Source organism: Aspergillus luchuensis, chromosome 6 (assembly GCF_016861625.1).
Source record: "Aspergillus luchuensis IFO 4308 DNA, chromosome 6, nearly complete sequence".
Classification (NCBI taxonomy): Eukaryota; Fungi; Ascomycota; class Eurotiomycetes; order Eurotiales; family Aspergillaceae; genus Aspergillus; species Aspergillus luchuensis.
In genome coordinates this window covers 2,544,218-2,562,502 of record NC_054854.1, presented here as the reverse complement: position 1 = coordinate 2,562,502, position 18,285 = coordinate 2,544,218, and the positions used below count along the sequence as shown (strand labels likewise).

Sequence of the window (18,285 nt, the reverse complement as noted above, 5' to 3'; positions counted from 1 at the left end):
GGGAAGGCTGTACAAATAGGTAAAATCAGGGTGTTGGGGTATACGGCCACGAAGAGAGTGGGATGTTAGATGGAAATTAATAGATAGATGATACTAAAGGGTAGGTATAGAAGAAGAAATGACAGGTAAAGCATGCCGATCCCTAACCCAGAGAAAAGAAGCACTGCTGGAACACTAATATGAGGCCTCGATCGAGAATGAATGGTCAAAACCATTGTCTATCTACACTCACTATACCAACCGCATCACCAAATCTGACCTGTAACAACAGGCTGTTAGGAAGTCTCATACCCCTCGATCAAACATCTCTCGACAGTGGTCATATTACTACGTTACGATACACATTATGGCCAAATGCTACGGAGTACTTACTCACAAATGTAAGGCTCTGATACTCTATCAGTAAAGCGTGTCCTTTGCTACGGAGTTCCTAGGTGAGGCGGAATTCAAATATAGATGCAAAGGAGGGATACGGCTAATTTACATTCTAGGAAAGGTGTTTGGAGATTATATGGGGTAGGTTATTCTTGCAGATGGTGTTAAGTCCGATTGTTGATGAGGGGGTGGTTGAAAGAGAGGGCAGTAAGTTGATGGGGACAGGGGAGCGACATTGTTGTATGATGCGGGGTGTTTCATGGCGGTTTCATGGGTTCCGTGGGTGGAATATATACGGATGGGCTCTTTATCTTGGTTTCAGGACAAGAGTCTTTGTTTCAGGATATCTGCTGTGAGGAGAGGAGAGTTTATACGGTAATGGAATGTCGGTTAGAGCCATGGTCTTGTTATTGGTAGAAATGGTCGATGATAGTTGTTCCAACAGTAACCTTGCCATACGATCGGGATTTGATTATCGGAATTCCACGTACGCTGTATATGTAGATCCGAAAAGGTCTATGGTGGCGGATACGTCATACGCGTTGGGTATTGAACTGTATTCGGGATTGGAGTAAGCTTTCATTGGTGGTTTTGATGAAAGTCTCCGCAGATGATTGATTATCGCTGTCCAACCGGACACTGAAGCTATCTTTGTCCTGGAGATGGTGGGTGAAAGATCGGTGGCAGTTGGGGTATGGCATGACTTGTGGGACAAGCTGAAGATTTCTATACATCATGTTTGTACAGTTGAACCAGGCAACTTCGCAACATTATTTATCAAGTATGATTAGCTGAAGCTACTCACATCCCGTCTCCTAATAGCAAAAGCCTAAAGTACGGCATCAGATCTTGGTAGCTGTGCAGAGTGGCAAAGTATACATTGCCATGCATGCACGGGAGTGGAGCCATGGTAGCCTGCATCGACCGAGTAGAGAGGTATACTGTAACTGGTATAGAGTTCAATATTGCTTTATCATGCGGGGAAGCGGCAAAAAACACATTATCTGTTCGGACTAAAAAGACCCTTTGAGCGGGTGCTGGCATGGATTAAAGACATTATTCCTTTTGTGAGTGACAGTGGTGAAGATGACGCTGTGACACCATGATCGGTGAAGGTGGATTGTATATATCCACCCTCTGAAGAGTCGAGTCTAGTGCACAATTACTACAGTAAGTACAATGCGGCCATGATAAGAACGTCGTTTATGACTCCATCTTAGGACACAGACATCGTCAATGTCGCCTCAACTATCGTGTTGATCTTTTGACACGGAGATCATCCTAACCAATTGCAGTAATCAGGCGCCCGTAGAATTAAAGTAGTGCAGTCAAGGCCAGCTCACGCCTCATTTTCTAAACCGGGTTCAGCCGTGGTAAAGGGTGCCTCATGGAGGGGTCATGCCTCGCATCCCAGGGGTATAATGGACAGGCAGTTAAGCCGTTAAGAGCGGCGGACATCCGGGGTGCAGCAGCAGCTAAACTACGTACTAAGCTTGGAGATGATAATAATTAGGCGAGAGTGGGGAATGAATGGCATCATTGGCATGTTACACGGCCGCCATTATCGTGACAATGCACGTGCCATGGATCGGGTCCCCCAGGATTCTTTATTTATCTGACCGTTTGTCATGCTGTCTTTTTTCCCCCTCCACTCCCTTCATCATCTGCTAATATGTGGCAGGGAAGTTCACGAAAGGAGGGGGTGTGGAAGGTGGGAAGAGTTAAAAGCAACAAGGTTTCAAAGGAGAGACATGAAAACCCTCCTCTCTTGGGAAGTGGATGGGGAATGATTAGGGCGTGGTGACCAACCAAGACAAGAAGTCAAGGGGACCACCCGGACTCCGATCGTCAGATGATGCGCCTTTAGCCCCGTTTATCTGCTTTGGTGGCCATGACCTCCTCGGATGTCGTGCCCATCGCTGCCTCCTGCATTTATTTTTCCCTTTTCCACTGAAACCTCTCCTTTTTGAGGCGGAATTATTATTATTATTATTATTATTATTATTACTTTAACAACTATTATTGCCTGCCCCTCTTAATTGTGTCATCTCTTTCACTTCTCGCTAAGCTCTTTCTTTTCTTTCATTGTGTGCTTCCTCAACAGCCTCACTCACCCCCTAAGCTAACTAACTAACCTTGCGACTGCCGTGTTTATTTGTCTCTCCCGTCTCTCTTAGTCTCTTCACTTCGGCAACTTCACCGCCATCTACCGCGCGCGCGCTGGAGAACCACCGAACTAGTCGGAGTCCCCACTGTTCGTTTTCTCGGCCTCTTCTCGGGCTTAAATGTTGTTGGATATGTCCGCTGCTGAGGGTTGTTCTTATCTCTCCGTCCCTGCTGCTGCTGGTTTGCATCTGGCAGACCCCGGACTGCCTGGGCTGACTTGAGCTATCTCCAGGCCGCATATATTAAGTCCGAAGCAGCTCTTGCTTCCCTAGTCTTCCAAAAATGCCTCGTTCAATCCCTCCTAATCTGCAAGGCGCTCTCCCGGAAGCCGAGCTTCCCTCCGGTGGATCGGACGCCCGCAGGACTGCCTCGCGAACAGCTCCCCCCTCGCCATCTGCCGTTCGACGAACCCATAGCCTTCTCTCTGAAGTCCAAACTCCCCATGAACCTTCGGATCCGAGTATGGAAGTAGGCGAAACCACGAGTCTTCTGCCGAAGGGCAATGAAACCCGGCGGGGTATGCCACGACGTTCATATACCAATCTTTCTGGAAATACGGGTCCCGATTTCAACTTTAGACACACCCTAATGACGGGAAGCATTCGCCGGTCGCGACACCATAGCCGCGCCAACTCCCAGGCGATCCGATTTAGTCGACGCGGGAGTATCGATGCGGAGCAGGCGGAAAGCTTGGCTGCTTCCGTCAAAGATGGCCTGACGGCTTCATTCATGGATGAGCGCAGCTGGTATGACCAGTTCACCTCCACTGACTGGGTTCATGACAGTATCATAGACGGGGCTCGGCTTCGGGAGCTGCGCAAGCGCAAGGATATTCGCGGTCGTCTGCTGGCATGGCTCGATGGCTCCCAGGGCTGGGTCCTGGTCGCATTGATTGGCTGTATCACGGCCGCGATAGCTTATTCGGTAGACGTGACTGAGGAATTCATCTTTGACGTGAAGGAAGGCTTTTGTACTACACACTGGTTCCACAGCCGTCAGAGCTGCTGTACAGGAGGCTCGAATTGCCCGGCGTGGCGGTCCTGGTCCCAGATCTACAATCCCTCAGGACCGGATAATTACTGGGTCAACTACGGCATGTTCATCTTCTGGGTGGTGCTTCTTTCTGTCATCTCGTGCCTCTTGACGCTGTTCACAAAGACCGTGGTTCCATCCTCGGTGTCGCTAACAACTTTGGATGAAAACCTGGGGGCGGCGTCGTCACGGAGTACAAAAGGAAACAATGCAAATAGTAATTCGCCCGGATCTGCTTCCAGCCAGCAGGCGCTTAGTTCCGCCATCCCCACGCGTCCTGCCATGGTTTACTATCCTGCGGCAGGTAGTGGAGTGGCTGAGGTCAAAGTCATTAACAGCGGCTTCGTTCTGCATGGATACCTTGGCTTCAAGACTCTCTTGATCAAAACCTTTGCGCTGGTGTTCAGCGTTTCGTCCGGCCTCAGCTTGGGCAAAGAAGGACCATACGTGCACATCGCGACATGTGTGGGCAATATTTGCTGTCGCATTTTTGCCAAGTATAACCACAACGATGGCAAGAGACGTGAGGTTTTGAGCGCAAGTGCTGCAGGTGGTGTGGCGGTAGCATTCGGTGCCCCGATCGGTGGTGTCCTTTTCAGTTTAGAGGAAGTTAGCTACTATTTCCCTCCGAAGACTTTGTTCCGAACGTTTTTCTGCTGCATCGCAGCAGCTCTCTCCTTGAAGTTCCTCAATCCTTACGGCACAGGCAAGATTGTCTTGTTCCAGGTCCGCTATCTGGGCGACTGGGAGATGTTTGAAATGGCAATCTTTATCCTCCTAGGTGTCCTCGGTGGAGCGCTAGGTGCTCTGTTCATCAAGGCCTCGAACCTCTGGGCGCGGTCTTTCCGGAGAATTTGGTTTATCAAGCGTTGGCCAATGATCGAGGTCGTGCTTGTTGCTGTTTTGACCGGATTGGTTAGCTTTTGGAATCGTTACACCAAGCTACCCGTCTCCGAGCTTATGTTTGAGTTGGCTAGCCCTTGTGATCACGAGTCCTCATCGCCGACTGGTCTGTGTCCGCCGGAGGAGGGGATCGGAGAAATTATTCGATATTTGCTTGTTGCGTTTGTCATCAAGAGTCTCCTCACGGTGGTGACGTTCGGAATCAAGGTGCCGTGTGGTATCTACGTCCCTTCCATGGTTGTTGGTGGTCTTCTGGGCCGCATCGTTGGACATGCAGCACAGTACTTGGTACTGACATATCCCACCTCTTTTCTTTTTGGATCGTCGTGTCCCGCCACCGCCGGCATGGAATCCTGCGTGACGCCAGGTGTGTACGCCATGGTCGCAGCAGGTGCAACCATGTGTGGAGTAACACGCCTGTCTGTTACACTCGCTGTCATTCTCTTTGAGCTCACGGGAAGTTTGGACCACGTGCTGCCATTCTCCGTGGCTGTCTTGTGTGCCAAGTGGACTGCTGACGCTATCGAACCTCGCAGCATCTACGTAAGTACGCGAATGCTTTGTGGAAAGATATGGGCTAATTAGAACAGGATATGTTGACCGATATGAATTCTTACCCGTTCCTGGACAGTAAGCATCAACCGACGTCGGATGCACAGCTGGGAGATCTCGTTCGGCCGGTTCGCTCCAGTCGTATCATTGACATTTCGGGCTCGTCCTTTGTGCCGGCACGCGAGCTACGTTCGAAACTTCAGAACCTGTTGATGGCGGGCGAACTCGACGGCGGTCTTCCGATCCTGCGCCATGGTGTCCTCACCGGTTTAATTCCCGCGCCTGAGCTGGAGTACGCACTGGACAACCTCGCGGACGAGGAGAACACCCTCTGCCTGATGAGTCTCGACGGCTCCTCGGCTGTTTCTGACAGCGAGGATGAAGCCGAAACCGGCCGCGTCGACTTTGGACAATACATTGATCCGGTATGTAGCTCCATCCATTTACGTTTGTCAAATCTAACATCTGCAGTCCCCCCTTGCCCTCGACATCCATTCGCCTATCGACCTCGTGTATCAATGCTTTGCCAAGCTTGGTCTGCGCTATCTGTGCGTGTCGCATGATGGCCAGTATGCCGGCTTAGTACATAAGAAAGCCTTTGTGAAGTATATGAAAGAGAATGAGTGATGTGATTATCAGCGTTCAGCGTTGCAGTGTTTTCATTACGACATCGTTCAGCGATTATTGACAAGTATTTGACAGCTGCATCCAGCAATGTGCATACTCCCTGTGCTTGTATATTAGCAAGGAGTTGGTTTGTTTGCCTCTGATTTGGGTTTTGATTTGTTATTTCAGCGAGAGCATATGATTTGTACCAGCATTATTAGGGCGGCTAGTTGTTATCTAGACTGTACATATCTGCCGTATACATAGACTCTGCCAGAAGTATATCAACTTCCACCATGATAGACACCAAGTACGCCCGCGCACATAGCTCTACCCACCACTACTATTCTCAATAGTATACATACTATTGACGTTCATACCCCACCATCTGCACCCTAACATCCCCCTCCTCAATCCACCTCCCCGTAACCTCCTCCCCAACCCACTCCGTAACCTCCTCCGGCGTAACCCTCCTCCACCCCTCCTTCTCCCCAAACAACTCCTCATCCACCGGGAAAAACGTATCACACTCAAACACCTCCCCCCGATCCCCCTCCGCATACCCCTTCTTCTCCACATTCGTCATCACAATCCTCACCGGCCCCGGCCCTCCTTTCGCAGCACCCAAAACAGCCCCATATATCTCCGCCCCACCAATCACAAACACCTTGCCTAGTTTCCCTTCATCTCCATACCTCGTCTCCAGCTCCTGCAGCGCCTCATCCAATCCCCCGCACACGATCGCATCCGTAGCAGGCTGCTGCTGCGCAGCATTACCATTACCCCCAGATGTAGATGCAGCAGCAGACGCAGACGCAGCCAACTTAGCTTTCCGACCCTCAACCTCCCTCGCCACCCTAGGTTTCAACCCCTCCACATCCCGTGTAATGATCGTGCTAATGCGTTTCGCCAGCGGACGCAGAGGCGCCGGCACGGAATCGTACGTCTTCCGCCCCATTATTATCGCGTTGGTGGTTCCGGGGACTGGCGGGCGGGAGGTCACCCGCGCGAAGAATGACATGTCGGTTTTGATTCGTGGCCAGGGGAGCGTGCCGGAGTGGCCGATGCCCAGGCGGATTGGGGTGCTGCTGCTGCTGCTGCTGCTGCTGCTCTCGGTGGTGCTGGTGGGGGTGGTGATTGGGGTTGGGATGGGGGTGGTAGCGACGATGAGGGTTAAGGGGCGGGGTGTGGGAGGCATTTTGGTAGTTATTCTTTTGAGAAGAATTGTGGTGGTGGTGGTGATGGTGGTAGGTAGGTATGTGTTGTATGAGGCTGGTCGTTGGTAGTGAGGGAGGGACGGACGCGGTGGGGGGGAAATTTGATAGGAAGGGAAGCTTTTATCAGAACGGTTCGCGATCAACGATATTCCCCGCTGGGGTGGTGGTGGTGATGGTGGTAAACCACGTGCTTTTAGCTTATTATCTACCACACAGATATTTATACAGTTAGTAAAACAGTGTATATTTACAAATATATATAATGATAATAATAAGAAATGATGATGATGATGGTATATACACACTACCTACTTCACAATTCTATCAACTGTGAAAACCTAACGCCATTTTATCCACCAACTCCATGCAATAACCGACCCGGTATACGCCATGCACCACAGTAATACAACTCAAAACAAAGCTGCTCCTCACTTAGCAGCCTTCAAAAACCCCCCATCTTCAATAGCCTTTTGAATCGCCTCCGCATTCATCTCTAATTCCTCGCGCCGTTTCACGTCCGCTTCGTCTTCGCCTAGTGTGTCGAGTTTCCCGAATAGCCAGGTTTCTTTCATTGTTCTGGTTAGGGCGAGGATGTCTTCTGCGGCGCGGACCTATTCCAGATTCATTTCTGTAAGCATTGTATATGGTTTGTGTAAGATTGGTTGGACGTACTAATGCTGTGGACTCCACGTCGAGCTGGTATGTCTCGACGGCGGTGGAGGTGTGGCTGGTGCTTTCGGTCTGAAGTTTGAGGGTTAATGGTAATTGAATCATGTGGATAGGAGGAGAACCGGTGAGCTAACAGTTGCTGTGGCCATGATGTTCTCGAACCGTTGGAGTAATTGCGAGATGTTGGTGTTGATGCGATCTGCGACGGATGATGGTTGTTAGCTGTGCGACGGGGGGAATGGACATTTAGGATTTGGCTTACAGTGAAGCGCTTTGGATGACGGTTGAGAATCCATTTCTGATCTGAAGCTAGTGGTTCCTGTTTGTGTGAAAAGATGGGATTGGATAGTACTGTGATGGATGCTGCGGTGCAAGTAGATTGGGAGCGGTGTGGGTACTGCCGGCAGTACGGTGTCTATCAGGTTGATATGATAGGAGACTACCCAGGTACTAAACTATATTGGGCTATATGGATAATCGGTTTGATTGAGATGTGGGTATACACTATGAGAAGAAATATGGTATCGCCATGTGTCAGATCACCCTTTCACTCTTTCGCTTGTCGTCGCGCTTTCTTCAGGTGTTGTATTGGGAAGCATATGCTTGTGCTGCTTCTCTATACGCGTGCTAACATGGGAGTTGTTTCTACCACGATGCTGGGTCTGTATGGATTGGGATCGATTGACGACTCTAGGATAGACAAGTCGTCGGATTGACTGCTGCAATGAGTGCGTGTGTTTCTCGGGCACGAGTTTAGCGGACGTATTTCGACTACACGAGTTAGTAGATTCATCGCTATTCCAGGCGTACAACTCACCATGAATCTCTTGTGGAAGTCCGATCGCAACAGATCCTGCATGCCAAATTAGTATCATAGCATCATACATAATACAAGGCAATACTTACGTTGACAAACTCCTTGCCCCTCCTATCTTCTGTACCACGGGCCTGGTTCTTGAACACCACATCGTCGTCCCACCTACGCTTCACATTGAAGTCTTGGGGGTTAAGCAGCGGGTTGCCTCGAGCAATATCAACCTCGCGTTGCTCCTCTTCTTGTGCAGCACGCTCGCGTTCCTGACAGCTATCAGTAACTCATCCCAAATCCAAATCTTCTGCACAAACCTCTTTCTCTTTCTGCTCAAGCCTCTCTTTCTTGATCTTCTCCAGCTCGCGCATCAATTCGGCAGCCTCGTCCTCTTCATCGTCACTGAATCCTGTCAGCACTATCGCGCGAACCTAAAATATCCGCAAGTCTGACCTTTCATCCTCGCTGCTATCATCTTCCGACTCGTCAGAATCTGCATCTATATCTCGAGTCTCCTCTAGTATTCGTCGTCGTTTGGCTTCTGGATCTTCTTCCTCTGTCTTTGCATCATCACCGGGTGAACCACCCTCCAACTGGCGCTTGGGCGTGGCGGTCTCGACTTTGGGCTCGTCCACGGGAACTCCATTCTTCTTGGCGAAATGAGCAGCTTCCGCTTGGAGCAGCTCGGCGCGCAAATCGCGTTGCTGAGTTTCGACTTCACTACCCTGACCGAATTGACTTGGACATGTCAGTGATGATCGCACACGGTCTGCAAACCACTTACCGTGTCTTAAGGTGTGTGTAAGCCGGGAGAAGACGTTGATGGTACGCAGGGCCGCGGAGGGCCTCCTTTCCTTGTGCCTGTTGCAATGAGCTTCATGCGCTGAGCAGATGATCGAGGTACATACGGGATCGAACGTGGGCCTGTGAGCTATAAGTTGGTCAGTACAGAGCTTCGCTATTCCAATGAGTATAGATACATACCCGTAGTCATGGTGGCGGCTATTAGACTGTGTGTTGGTGGTAGTTGGCACTCCGATGAGGATGAGATCTGATAATGATCGCCCATGTGCAACCTCAGGCCACGAGATGAGTCAGCCACTTCACCGCCCGCGAGCAATCTCTCTCATTGGCTCCACGAGGAACAACATTGGCCCGCCGCCTCGATGACGATGCGGCATGCAGGAAATTTCCCAGAAAGTCCGCCGTGACCCCCCGCCGGGGCCAAATCCGCCTCCGCAATCATGAACAAAGAAGCTTTGCTCTCCGTCACTGAGCGCGACTTCATCCTCAATGCGCTGCGCGAGGATGTGCGACTGGACGGTCGCGGTTTCGATCAGCTGCGTCCGCTGAATGTGTCGTTCGGGGAGGAGTATGGACATGTGAAGGTGCAGCTCGGCAAAACCAGGTGAGTAGACTCATTGCAGCTTGCTTTAACAACGCTAATTGACTCTTCTTCCGCTGCAGTCTTATTGTCCGTATCTCAGCTGAAGTCACGAAACCTCACGATGACCGTCCGTTCGACGGTCTTTTCACAATCGCCATGGAGCTAACTGCCATGGGCTCTCCCGCTTGGGACAACGGCCGGTATGAATTCCTCATCAGCCGCGAGCAAGCAATATCTCAGCTAACCGTTTCTGTTTCAGACAAGGAGACTTTGAAACATATGTCACCAACGTCCTCGACCGTGTCGTTCGCCATTCCAACGCCCTGGACACCGAGTCCCTCTGTATCCTCAAGGGTGTCAGCTGCTGGAGCATCCGCGCGGACGTCCACGTTACCGACTACGATGGCAACCTGATTGATGCGGCTTGTATTGGTATTATGGCTGGACTGCAGCATTTCCGCCGTCAAGACGCTGTAGTCAAGGATGGCCAGGTGATTGTCTACGGACTTGATGAGCGAGTTCCTGTCGCATTGAACATCACGCATAAACCGCTGTCTGTTACTTTCCACACATTTGATGAAGGAAAGCGGGTCATTATTGATGCAACTCGGAAGGAGGAGCAAGCAGCGGAAGCCGACGTCGTAATTGGCATCAACAATGCGGGTGATGTGTGCTTCGTCTCCAAGTTCTCTGGATCGCCAGTGGATGCGATGGTCTTTGTGGATAAGACTTCTGTTGCTTTGGAAAAGGTCAAGGAGATCAATGCAACCATCGATAAGGCGTTACAAGCTGATCTCTCGAAACGAGCGAAGATCGGTATGGCCGAGGAGTCGCGGGCGGAAAATGATCGGTAATTGGGCTTGAGCTTCAGGGAAGCGAATACCATTAATGAGTTAAGACACTGCATTAGAAATCAAAATTATGCCATAAAATTCGGCAAACGTCTGACAAAATCACACTGATAAATGAGCATGAGTCTCGTAGATTTGTTCCCCTACGGAATCTGTGCTTCTTACATAATAAATCATATAATTATCCCACTTTTTACATTAATTATCTGATCAAATCATAAACTTACATCTGAAGAGGATTCCGGTTGCTTTTGCAGTGCCTGAAGCCTGACATCAAATGATGAGACATTTGTCGCTCCGTCTGCTCCAAGTAGCCAGCGATATATCGTTTTGCCTACTTGGCAGAACCGCAATTCCAACATCATATCTCTCCTTCACCTCCACACCATCTTCTTTACTGACTGAATGCGCCCTGATCTTCTCCCATTCTAACCCTTTACTGACTGAATGCGCCCGGATCTTCTCCCATTCTAACCCCCTTCTTGCCCGGGCAGCTGCTCATTGCGATGATAGTGAGGACGATGTCTTTTGCAGCTGTAACCTGAGGCAGCTGCTCATTGCGATGAGTGAGGACGATGTCTTTTGCAGCTGTAACCTGAGGCAGCTTGCCTCATAGGTAGATGGCATTGCCCACATGGAAGGGAGCTTCCACCCTGTCTTGAAAGAAGGGCAGTACGTCGGCTAATCTCTTCGTAGGCCCTTGCAACGCTGGAGGCCTGGGGGCTTCCTGATTGAGCCCGTCAATCTTGCCCCTATAGATGTGTAGTATGAATAGGTCTTGCCAGATTATCACCTTCACGTTTCGAATGTTTAAGAATTTTGTCCTTTGTCTTGCTTTTTTTTATGACATTGCAAGATTGACGGGCTCAATCTCAAGCCCCAGCGTCGCTTGGCCCCTATGAGCTTATTGAAGAGTTTGGTCGACGTACTAGAACTTTCTAGGCTCCAGTCCACCTCTTCACTTCGACACGGCGGAAGTCTTTAGAGAAGTTCGGCTAGTTTGAGTAGGACTGTAAGGTCCAGTTCACCAGAGGTCGCGGTCAGGATCAACCAGAGAAAGGGAGAAGATCTCCTCGTTTCTCTAATGACAGTACTCAGACTGTATGATGCTTGAGACCCCCGAAGCTGCTTCCTTCTTCCTTTCTTGTACTATGCCGGCGTACAATCCATATATCGATTTCGAAAGCCGCCATCGTACCGTGGAAACAGCTTTCGGTATCTGGAGTTTGAGGTTTGGCTTGGAAGATACAATGTTTGAGTATTCTTCCGCGATATCCTCCACGTTCGCTTGCCAGTTGTGGTATATGTAGGAGCCGAACAAGTGTGCTGGAAGTGCCTCTGTTGGATAATGAAGCAGTTAGAATGTGCTTGAGGTTTGTTCAGTATAGTAAATCTGTAAGGTTCTTACTTGTCCCCAGAAGCACAGATTTTCTGTACTTGGCTTTTCCATATCAATACCACCATCCCATAACGATCCTACAGTGCTGTAGGCAGGAACCATATTCAACGTAGTGGTTGATATATGCTTTGTGGATTCAATGTATGCTAGCATTCGTTGAAGTCGGGGTCTATCCTGGGCTCCAGATGACTCAAAGTCTATGCCTGTGGGAAGTTTATGAGGAGCAGTTAGACATTGTTTCGGGACTTATCGTGTAAGGTGCTTTTGGAAGCTTCTTACTTTCTGTAGCCCGGTAGCGTGCATTCCTGGGCTCCGGAGGACTCGAAGTCGATGCGTGTTGGAGGTCGCTGAGAACGACGTGAAGATGTTGGTCGACATGCCGGTAGGAATTCCGTTGATGGGTTTGGTGGAAGGAAAGAGCAAACGTCGACGCGCTGACCGTTAGACAAAAACAATATACCGCATCTCTGTGAGCAGCCGATAGAGAGATATGTCCCAACAGAAGATATAAGTAGATAAGAATGACAATAGTGTTTCGACTGAGCACTAACAGAGCTTCTGTGAGTTGTCAACTGCTCTTGGGCTGTCTGTGTATAACAGAAAGAAGGATAGTTGCATAAGTTGCATACATTAGTGTAGATACCAACGGGCGGAAAAATGCCTTGTGTTCTCGTATTCACTTGGTGGATTGCGATTGCATTGTTTGCTGCAATTATCCTTGGGGTCTTTTGTTATACTGGGGCTGATAAAGGACTAGCAATGAGGAATCTTCTGTAGTAGCTTCTGCAATGACTGAACGACAAATGGTAAACCATTAGAAGTAGGGGAATCCTGGGGCATTTACATTGACAGGCTCGTACATCTGCCGCAATTGTAGAAACAACTACTACACAATGGCCATATGAGGCAGGTGCAGCCAGTGAATGGCCATATTCTCCTTTTACTTTTTTTGCAATTCTGCGGGTCCTTTGGCTCCTCATAGAATGGGAGAATTATCCTATCGTATAAATCTTTTTCTTATTTGGCCAAATGCATCTTTGGTAAGCTATGCAAGGGGTCAAGCTGTTGCCTAATAATATAGGCAGCTGCAGGCACCCTTTCCCTATAAGAAAATCGCAATCTGGCAGTAACATGCTTATATCTACAATATAAGAAATCAGTTCGCACCTCATCTCACATTCCTGAGAGTCTTGTTCTTCAATGTATCATCCTTTTAATCCTACTTTAGGTGCTTGGAAACTTACAAAGGAACCTTCACGGGACCCTCGTTGAAGTGGATATACACAATCTAGAAATTTTGACTGATTGCAATTTTCAGGTGATCATAAAGCTAGTTCACCAGTTTCTTGATCGAGGATGAGCAATACGCAAGGTCAGTCATGGACAGAGACATTCTTCACTGACTGGCCTCTACCAGATTGGATCAATGCAGGCCATGAAGATAAGCAAGATGTCAGACTTTTCAATCCGCAGAAGAAGTGGATGCTGGGAAGATCCGCAGATACCGGACGATACTCTGAGTTTGGCAGAATACAAGTTCTGTGGCTTTATGTCCGACGTGGAGGGATATTCCACCGCCAGCATGTGGCTAAGATTGTGAGTACATCAGGGAGGGGGGAAAAGCTCAACAGAAAGTCTAATGTTAAACAAACTGAAGTTCCCAGAGTACACTGAACATGATGCAGAAATGCAGCTTAGACGCCGGCCCCCACGTTTCCCTAAGACGGCCAAGGAACTTAGGGATGAACATGATTGGTTTACCAATGAACTGAAAGTGTTCAATCGCATTGACGCGTCATGTACAAGCTCTCAAAGAATCTACTTTCCTGGGTTTCATGGTGTCATTTCCGATCTCGAAAAGTGTCTTAGCAGCCCCTACGCTAAACATCGAGCCATTGCCCTGGAATGTATCAGGCCGAAACTTTCATCACGACGAATCCTAGCAGCATGCGACGAACATAGTCATGGGAATGAGTTCAGGGATAAGCTGAGAGGTCTAGGCTCTCTGAGTGATTTTGAAGTGGATTACTATGACTCCCTCTTCACTGACCGTGTTCGCCGACTTTTGACGTTGCACCGCCTTGGAATCACCCATGGGGATATTAAAGATGAGCACTTCAGACTTCCGATGGATTTTTTTGATACAGTTCTATATGACTTTTCCCACTCATACACCTTTTCACCGGTCAGGCCCTACTCAATTAATCGTGGTCAACCGCGTCCATTGAAGAATATATCAAGGGGCGAACAGACCGAGGTCGAATGGCTGGTATTTGAACGGTAGGTTTTCAAGGCGACTCATTGACAGGATGCTGAGCTACGATTTGGATCAGGGCAGAAAAGCTAGACCTTCGTGAATATCTCGTTAAAACCACCGAGGCCACTCAGTCAGTGATCATGGATGCTCTGTTTCAACCTCTCCAAGAGGAAACGTTGGAACTACTAATCCTGAAAGTTAGGTTCCGACCTGATGGTTAGTTCAACTGGAAATGCGCAGATCATTGAATGTGAAATTAATTGTCTCCACAGCCTTCTCCATGCCGTCGGTAAATTCAGTCTTCCCTTTTCTAGAGGGTATTCGTCCAGATGGGGACATCACCTGGCATATACGTCGAGCTCGAATGCTAGAAGCCTATACATCGATTTGGTTAATCTCCAGGAAAGACAGATCAGGGAAAACCGCAATAGAGTTCGTTACCGAACAAAGTCATCCGAAAGACAGTGAAGAGGAAAGTATAAAGTACTTGCTTTGTCTGATACCTACGACATGGGAGGCGGAGCATATCCACAGCCAAATTATCAAAGTCTGCTCGTCTTTATCATCTGTTGATAATGACTGCATCAAGTCTTGGGATGATCTTATGCAACATGCATGATCATCAACATCCCTTCATACTCCATTTTATGAGGCGCCTTCTACTCGGCGTACTTCCAAGAAGTACTAAATTCACTGAAAATACTTATGTCAAGTAGCACACACTCGGCTGTCATTATCAAAGACCATCATGTCTAATTCTTGAACAGTTTTCCAGGAGTTGGGCGCTCCGTGTGAGGCCTATTATTGTTGCATCCTTTATTTGTACTCTCTACTTGCTCGGCTGTGCCACTGCCTATTCAAAGCCACGCTTTAAAGTGTCTTGCCTGGATTGGGCAATATATGGGGATCGGATAAGGCACGCTTATGTTCAAAGTAATATTATATCTATCTTTATGCTTGTATGGGTCTGAAGTGCCTTTTTAGGAAACGGCGGAAGGACATGTTCTAATATGGGCGGGCATGCTACTATATCCTGTCCACAAGCAAGCATAAAAAAAACGGGGCCTATTGCCGCAGATAGGTATGGTTGGCAAAATCTATAAATCTTGCGCACTTCAAAGCATACTCATTGACAATGATTGCAGCCGTGCAGTATTTCTATCTCGCTAGTTGATCTCAAATCCCCTTCTCGAATTCTCTTCCAAAAGAGAATAGATATCTATTATGGTACAAAAGCTCGCTTACACCCCGTTTGATTGGGAGTAAGCGCTTTCAATCAGGTCAACAGCCTTCTCCGCAATCGCATATACTGTGCCGAGCACAGCATGACTGACCTGGGCCGGCATAATGCTGGCATCGACCACGCGCAGACCCCGAGTACCCTTGACACATAACTTCTCATCTACTACCGACCCCAAAGCACATGTCCCAAGTGCATGATGATAGCTCATCAACCGATCCAGGACATATTCTCGCGCCTGCTCTACATCCTGCAAGTTGACCTCAGGTGGCGGCTGCACCCGGGCCAAGACCTGCCCCTTCATGCGAGGAGATTGGAAGATGTTATCCGCAACCATGACAGCCGTAGCAAGGACGTCCACATCGGCGGGGTTCTTCAGGAACCCAAGGTCCACTCTTGGTGCGGCCTCTGGGTCCCGAGACTGCGCGTGGGAGCTTCCCCGGGAGACAGGATACATGGAGCTGACCATAAGCGAGTAGCATGCGTTCCGGCCTGGGGGAGGGCCCGGGCTAAGTTTGCTGCAATCGGCATACACTCGATCGATAGCAAATGCTGATGGAAATCCCACCAGTTGGATATCCGCTGACCGGGGGTCCAATAAATGCGCGGCAATGCGTTGGCGCCGTCGGTGCTCAAAAGTCACTAGTTCGGCATCGTCGGTGGCATCATTACTATGATGCTGCAGCACGTTGAGGATGGTTTCGTTAAGCCGCTCAGCTGAGACCTGGGGTCCGTAAGGGATGAACCCCATCAGGCTGACCGGGCCGGAAAGTGCCCCGGACTGCTCTTCCTGCAGCAGTCGCAGGTGCTGCTTTAGCAAGCTTTCGTCACGCAGGATGGAGTCTATGGACAGTACTCCGTCTGCTAATTCGTACACCACCGCGGACACGGGATGTTCTTGGAGATTTGTCCCGACGCCTGGAAGAGGAACCCGGCATGGAACGCCCAGAGAGGCGAGGTGTTCAGGGTGTCCGATACCTGACAGCTCCAGCAGCTTGGGACTTTCGAAAGTACCGGCTGATAGAATAACCTCGCGTGTGATGCTGACCTGATACATATTTCCCTCATGAACAAATTCAACCCCACGAGCACACTGCTCGTCGTCAAGAAGGATCCTGGTGACTACCGCATTGGTCAGGACATGGAGATTTGGTCTACTCAGCACTGGCCATAGATACCCATTGGCCGCGTAACTGCGATGTGGGAGGCCAGCGCTTCGATCGATAGTAAAGAGGCACCGATGGAAGCCCAAGTGCTCTCCATTCCATGGCTCTTGGGGCCGAGACAGCCCCGACACCTCGTCCATTGCGGCTAGCAGGGGGGTTTCAATAGGAGCTTGCCAAGGGCCTAGCGAGGTGTGAATCGGGCCTTGCGTGCCATGTGCCTCTTTCTGCACGGGACAGAGTTCCGATGCAGTGCCGGTCAAACCAGCCGACTCAAGATGTTCGCTCTTTCGATAATACGGAGCTAGTCCTGCCCATGACCAATCGCTGTTTCCGGCTATGGTGCCCCAGTCATCAAGGTCGACCGCGGAAGGTCTCCCATACGCCATGAAGTTAATCGCGCTCGATCCTCCGAGCACTTTACCTCGGGGAATGTGATGAGATCGATTTTGGTTCTGAGCCTAGGAGCCTTTAGCCTGCTCCGAAGCGTAGAGGGTCGGAAAGACCTACCTGTGGCGTGCTTTGGTAAATCCAGTCATACTTGGGATTATGTAGCATGGCCGAAACCTTCCCAGGATTGGTGATATTTGGATCATCAAACCCTGCATCCCCTGCCTCAATGACTCCCACTTTCACATCGGGGTTTGCAGACAACCGTGATGCGACAACCAGACCAGCAGTTCCTCCACCGATGATGAGGTAGTCATAGGTTTGTGCGAGGAAATCCTCGAGCGACGAGGTGAGGCCTACCGAGGACATGCTGCTGGTATTTTTTTGAATCCACTAGCTCTTGGTAAGGGATCAATTCTTGGGGGCAAGTTGGCGGAATTATAAGTAGTTAGCTGTCAGACTATAATCTCACGTAAGACGACCACGTTTAGTTTGACTTTTGATGGCATGAGGCTGTGGATTTTTATGTGAGAATGTATTTGGAACTAACAGATAGTTATCAGCTTGCATTCACTGCATTCTCCATACACCCTGGCAATTGTTGAACCACGGCATAATCCCAGAACCTACATTATATTTATGTATGCCTCTATTATAAGTCACTGTATCCAGAGAAGCAAAACATGCAAACCGTCAATAAGAAACAAGCGTTGATTGGATTTTCAACATACGCTAGTAATGTCATACCGTTGATCACCGCGCAACGCTAGCCTCTTTCTGCTAGCGTTGTGCGGTCTCCATATCATCTGTTTAGCTCACACAGAATATCTATGCAACCACCTAGCTACCAGTGTATATAAGAAAGATTGAAGACGCTTACCTCTCATCTGCTCCTGTGTTTCTTTATTACCACCATCATGCTCTTGCAGGCTACAGAGCTCCATCATGTGGACATCTTTTGTGATTCCATTTTTGGTCAATGCCCTGCGTAATTGCCCCATGGGCCGGGGGTTGCAGCTCTCGGTCCGGTACGTTCAATTTCTACAAATACTTACTCCTATTATACCAACAGTATATTGAGACTCACGGTCCAATGCTTGACTGAACAGATGTTGAAAGAATAGGGATCTGTCAGTCTAAGGTGAGTCCATGGGCAATTGCTTGTACGCTCCTGATCCCGCCATGCTATTTCTTCACCTTCTCTACTGGTCTAACATATGCAATCTATTACTCATCTTTCGAGGTCGTTCTCGCTTTTGTATAGAGAAAT

The 18,285-nt window shown here is 49.2% G+C and overlaps 7 protein-coding genes across 7 annotated transcripts; 3 read left to right on the top strand and 4 right to left on the bottom strand.

Annotated features, from left to right (window-relative positions):
• Window positions 1-2,823: 2,823 nt before the first annotated feature.
• AKAW2_60852A (chloride channel protein) lies at window positions 2,824-5,655 on the top strand (the record flags this gene model as incomplete). Its single annotated transcript, XM_041693024.1, has 3 exons — window positions 2,824-5,019; window positions 5,067-5,453; window positions 5,500-5,655. The coding sequence occupies 3 exons, from the start codon at window positions 2,824-2,826 to the stop codon at window positions 5,653-5,655; spliced, it is 2,739 nt and encodes a 912-aa protein (XP_041546350.1).
• A 343-nt stretch (window positions 5,656-5,998) lies between these two features.
• Window positions 5,999-6,832, bottom strand: DFR1 (dihydrofolate reductase; the record flags this gene model as incomplete). Its single annotated transcript, XM_041693022.1, has 1 exon — window positions 5,999-6,832. The coding sequence occupies one exon, from the start codon at window positions 6,830-6,832 to the stop codon at window positions 5,999-6,001; it is 834 nt and encodes a 277-aa protein (XP_041546349.1).
• Window positions 6,833-7,279: 447 nt separating this feature from the next.
• Window positions 7,280-7,816, bottom strand: AKAW2_60850S (RNA polymerase II mediator complex head subunit MED22; the record flags this gene model as incomplete). The annotated part of the gene is made up of 4 exons (XM_041693021.1): window positions 7,280-7,462; window positions 7,524-7,592; window positions 7,655-7,719; window positions 7,783-7,816. 4 exons carry the CDS (start codon window positions 7,814-7,816, stop codon window positions 7,280-7,282), a joined length of 351 nt encoding a protein of 116 aa, XP_041546348.1.
• Window positions 7,817-8,273: 457 nt separating this feature from the next.
• On the bottom strand, window positions 8,274-9,322 carry CWC15 (spliceosome-associated CWC15 family protein; the record flags this gene model as incomplete). The annotated part of the gene is made up of 8 exons (XM_041693020.1): window positions 8,274-8,291; window positions 8,338-8,373; window positions 8,427-8,597; window positions 8,646-8,730; window positions 8,782-9,066; window positions 9,113-9,189; window positions 9,237-9,259; window positions 9,313-9,322. 8 exons carry the CDS (start codon window positions 9,320-9,322, stop codon window positions 8,274-8,276), a joined length of 705 nt encoding a protein of 234 aa, XP_041546347.1.
• Window positions 9,323-9,572: 250 nt separating this feature from the next.
• AKAW2_60848A (exosome non-catalytic core subunit RRP45) lies at window positions 9,573-10,569 on the top strand (the record flags this gene model as incomplete). The annotated part of the gene is made up of 3 exons (XM_041693019.1): window positions 9,573-9,736; window positions 9,796-9,915; window positions 9,975-10,569. The coding sequence occupies 3 exons, from the start codon at window positions 9,573-9,575 to the stop codon at window positions 10,567-10,569; spliced, it is 879 nt and encodes a 292-aa protein (XP_041546346.1).
• A 2,752-nt stretch (window positions 10,570-13,321) lies between these two features.
• On the top strand, window positions 13,322-14,841 carry AKAW2_60847A (uncharacterized protein; the record flags this gene model as incomplete). Its single annotated transcript, XM_041693018.1, has 4 exons — window positions 13,322-13,561; window positions 13,623-14,245; window positions 14,299-14,438; window positions 14,495-14,841. 4 exons carry the CDS (start codon window positions 13,322-13,324, stop codon window positions 14,839-14,841), a joined length of 1,350 nt encoding a protein of 449 aa, XP_041546345.1.
• A 622-nt stretch (window positions 14,842-15,463) lies between these two features.
• AKAW2_60846S (GMC family oxidoreductase) lies at window positions 15,464-17,384 on the bottom strand (the record flags this gene model as incomplete). The annotated part of the gene is made up of 2 exons (XM_041693017.1): window positions 15,464-17,086; window positions 17,136-17,384. The coding sequence occupies 2 exons, from the start codon at window positions 17,382-17,384 to the stop codon at window positions 15,464-15,466; spliced, it is 1,872 nt and encodes a 623-aa protein (XP_041546344.1).
• Between the last annotated feature and the right edge of the window lie 901 nt (window positions 17,385-18,285).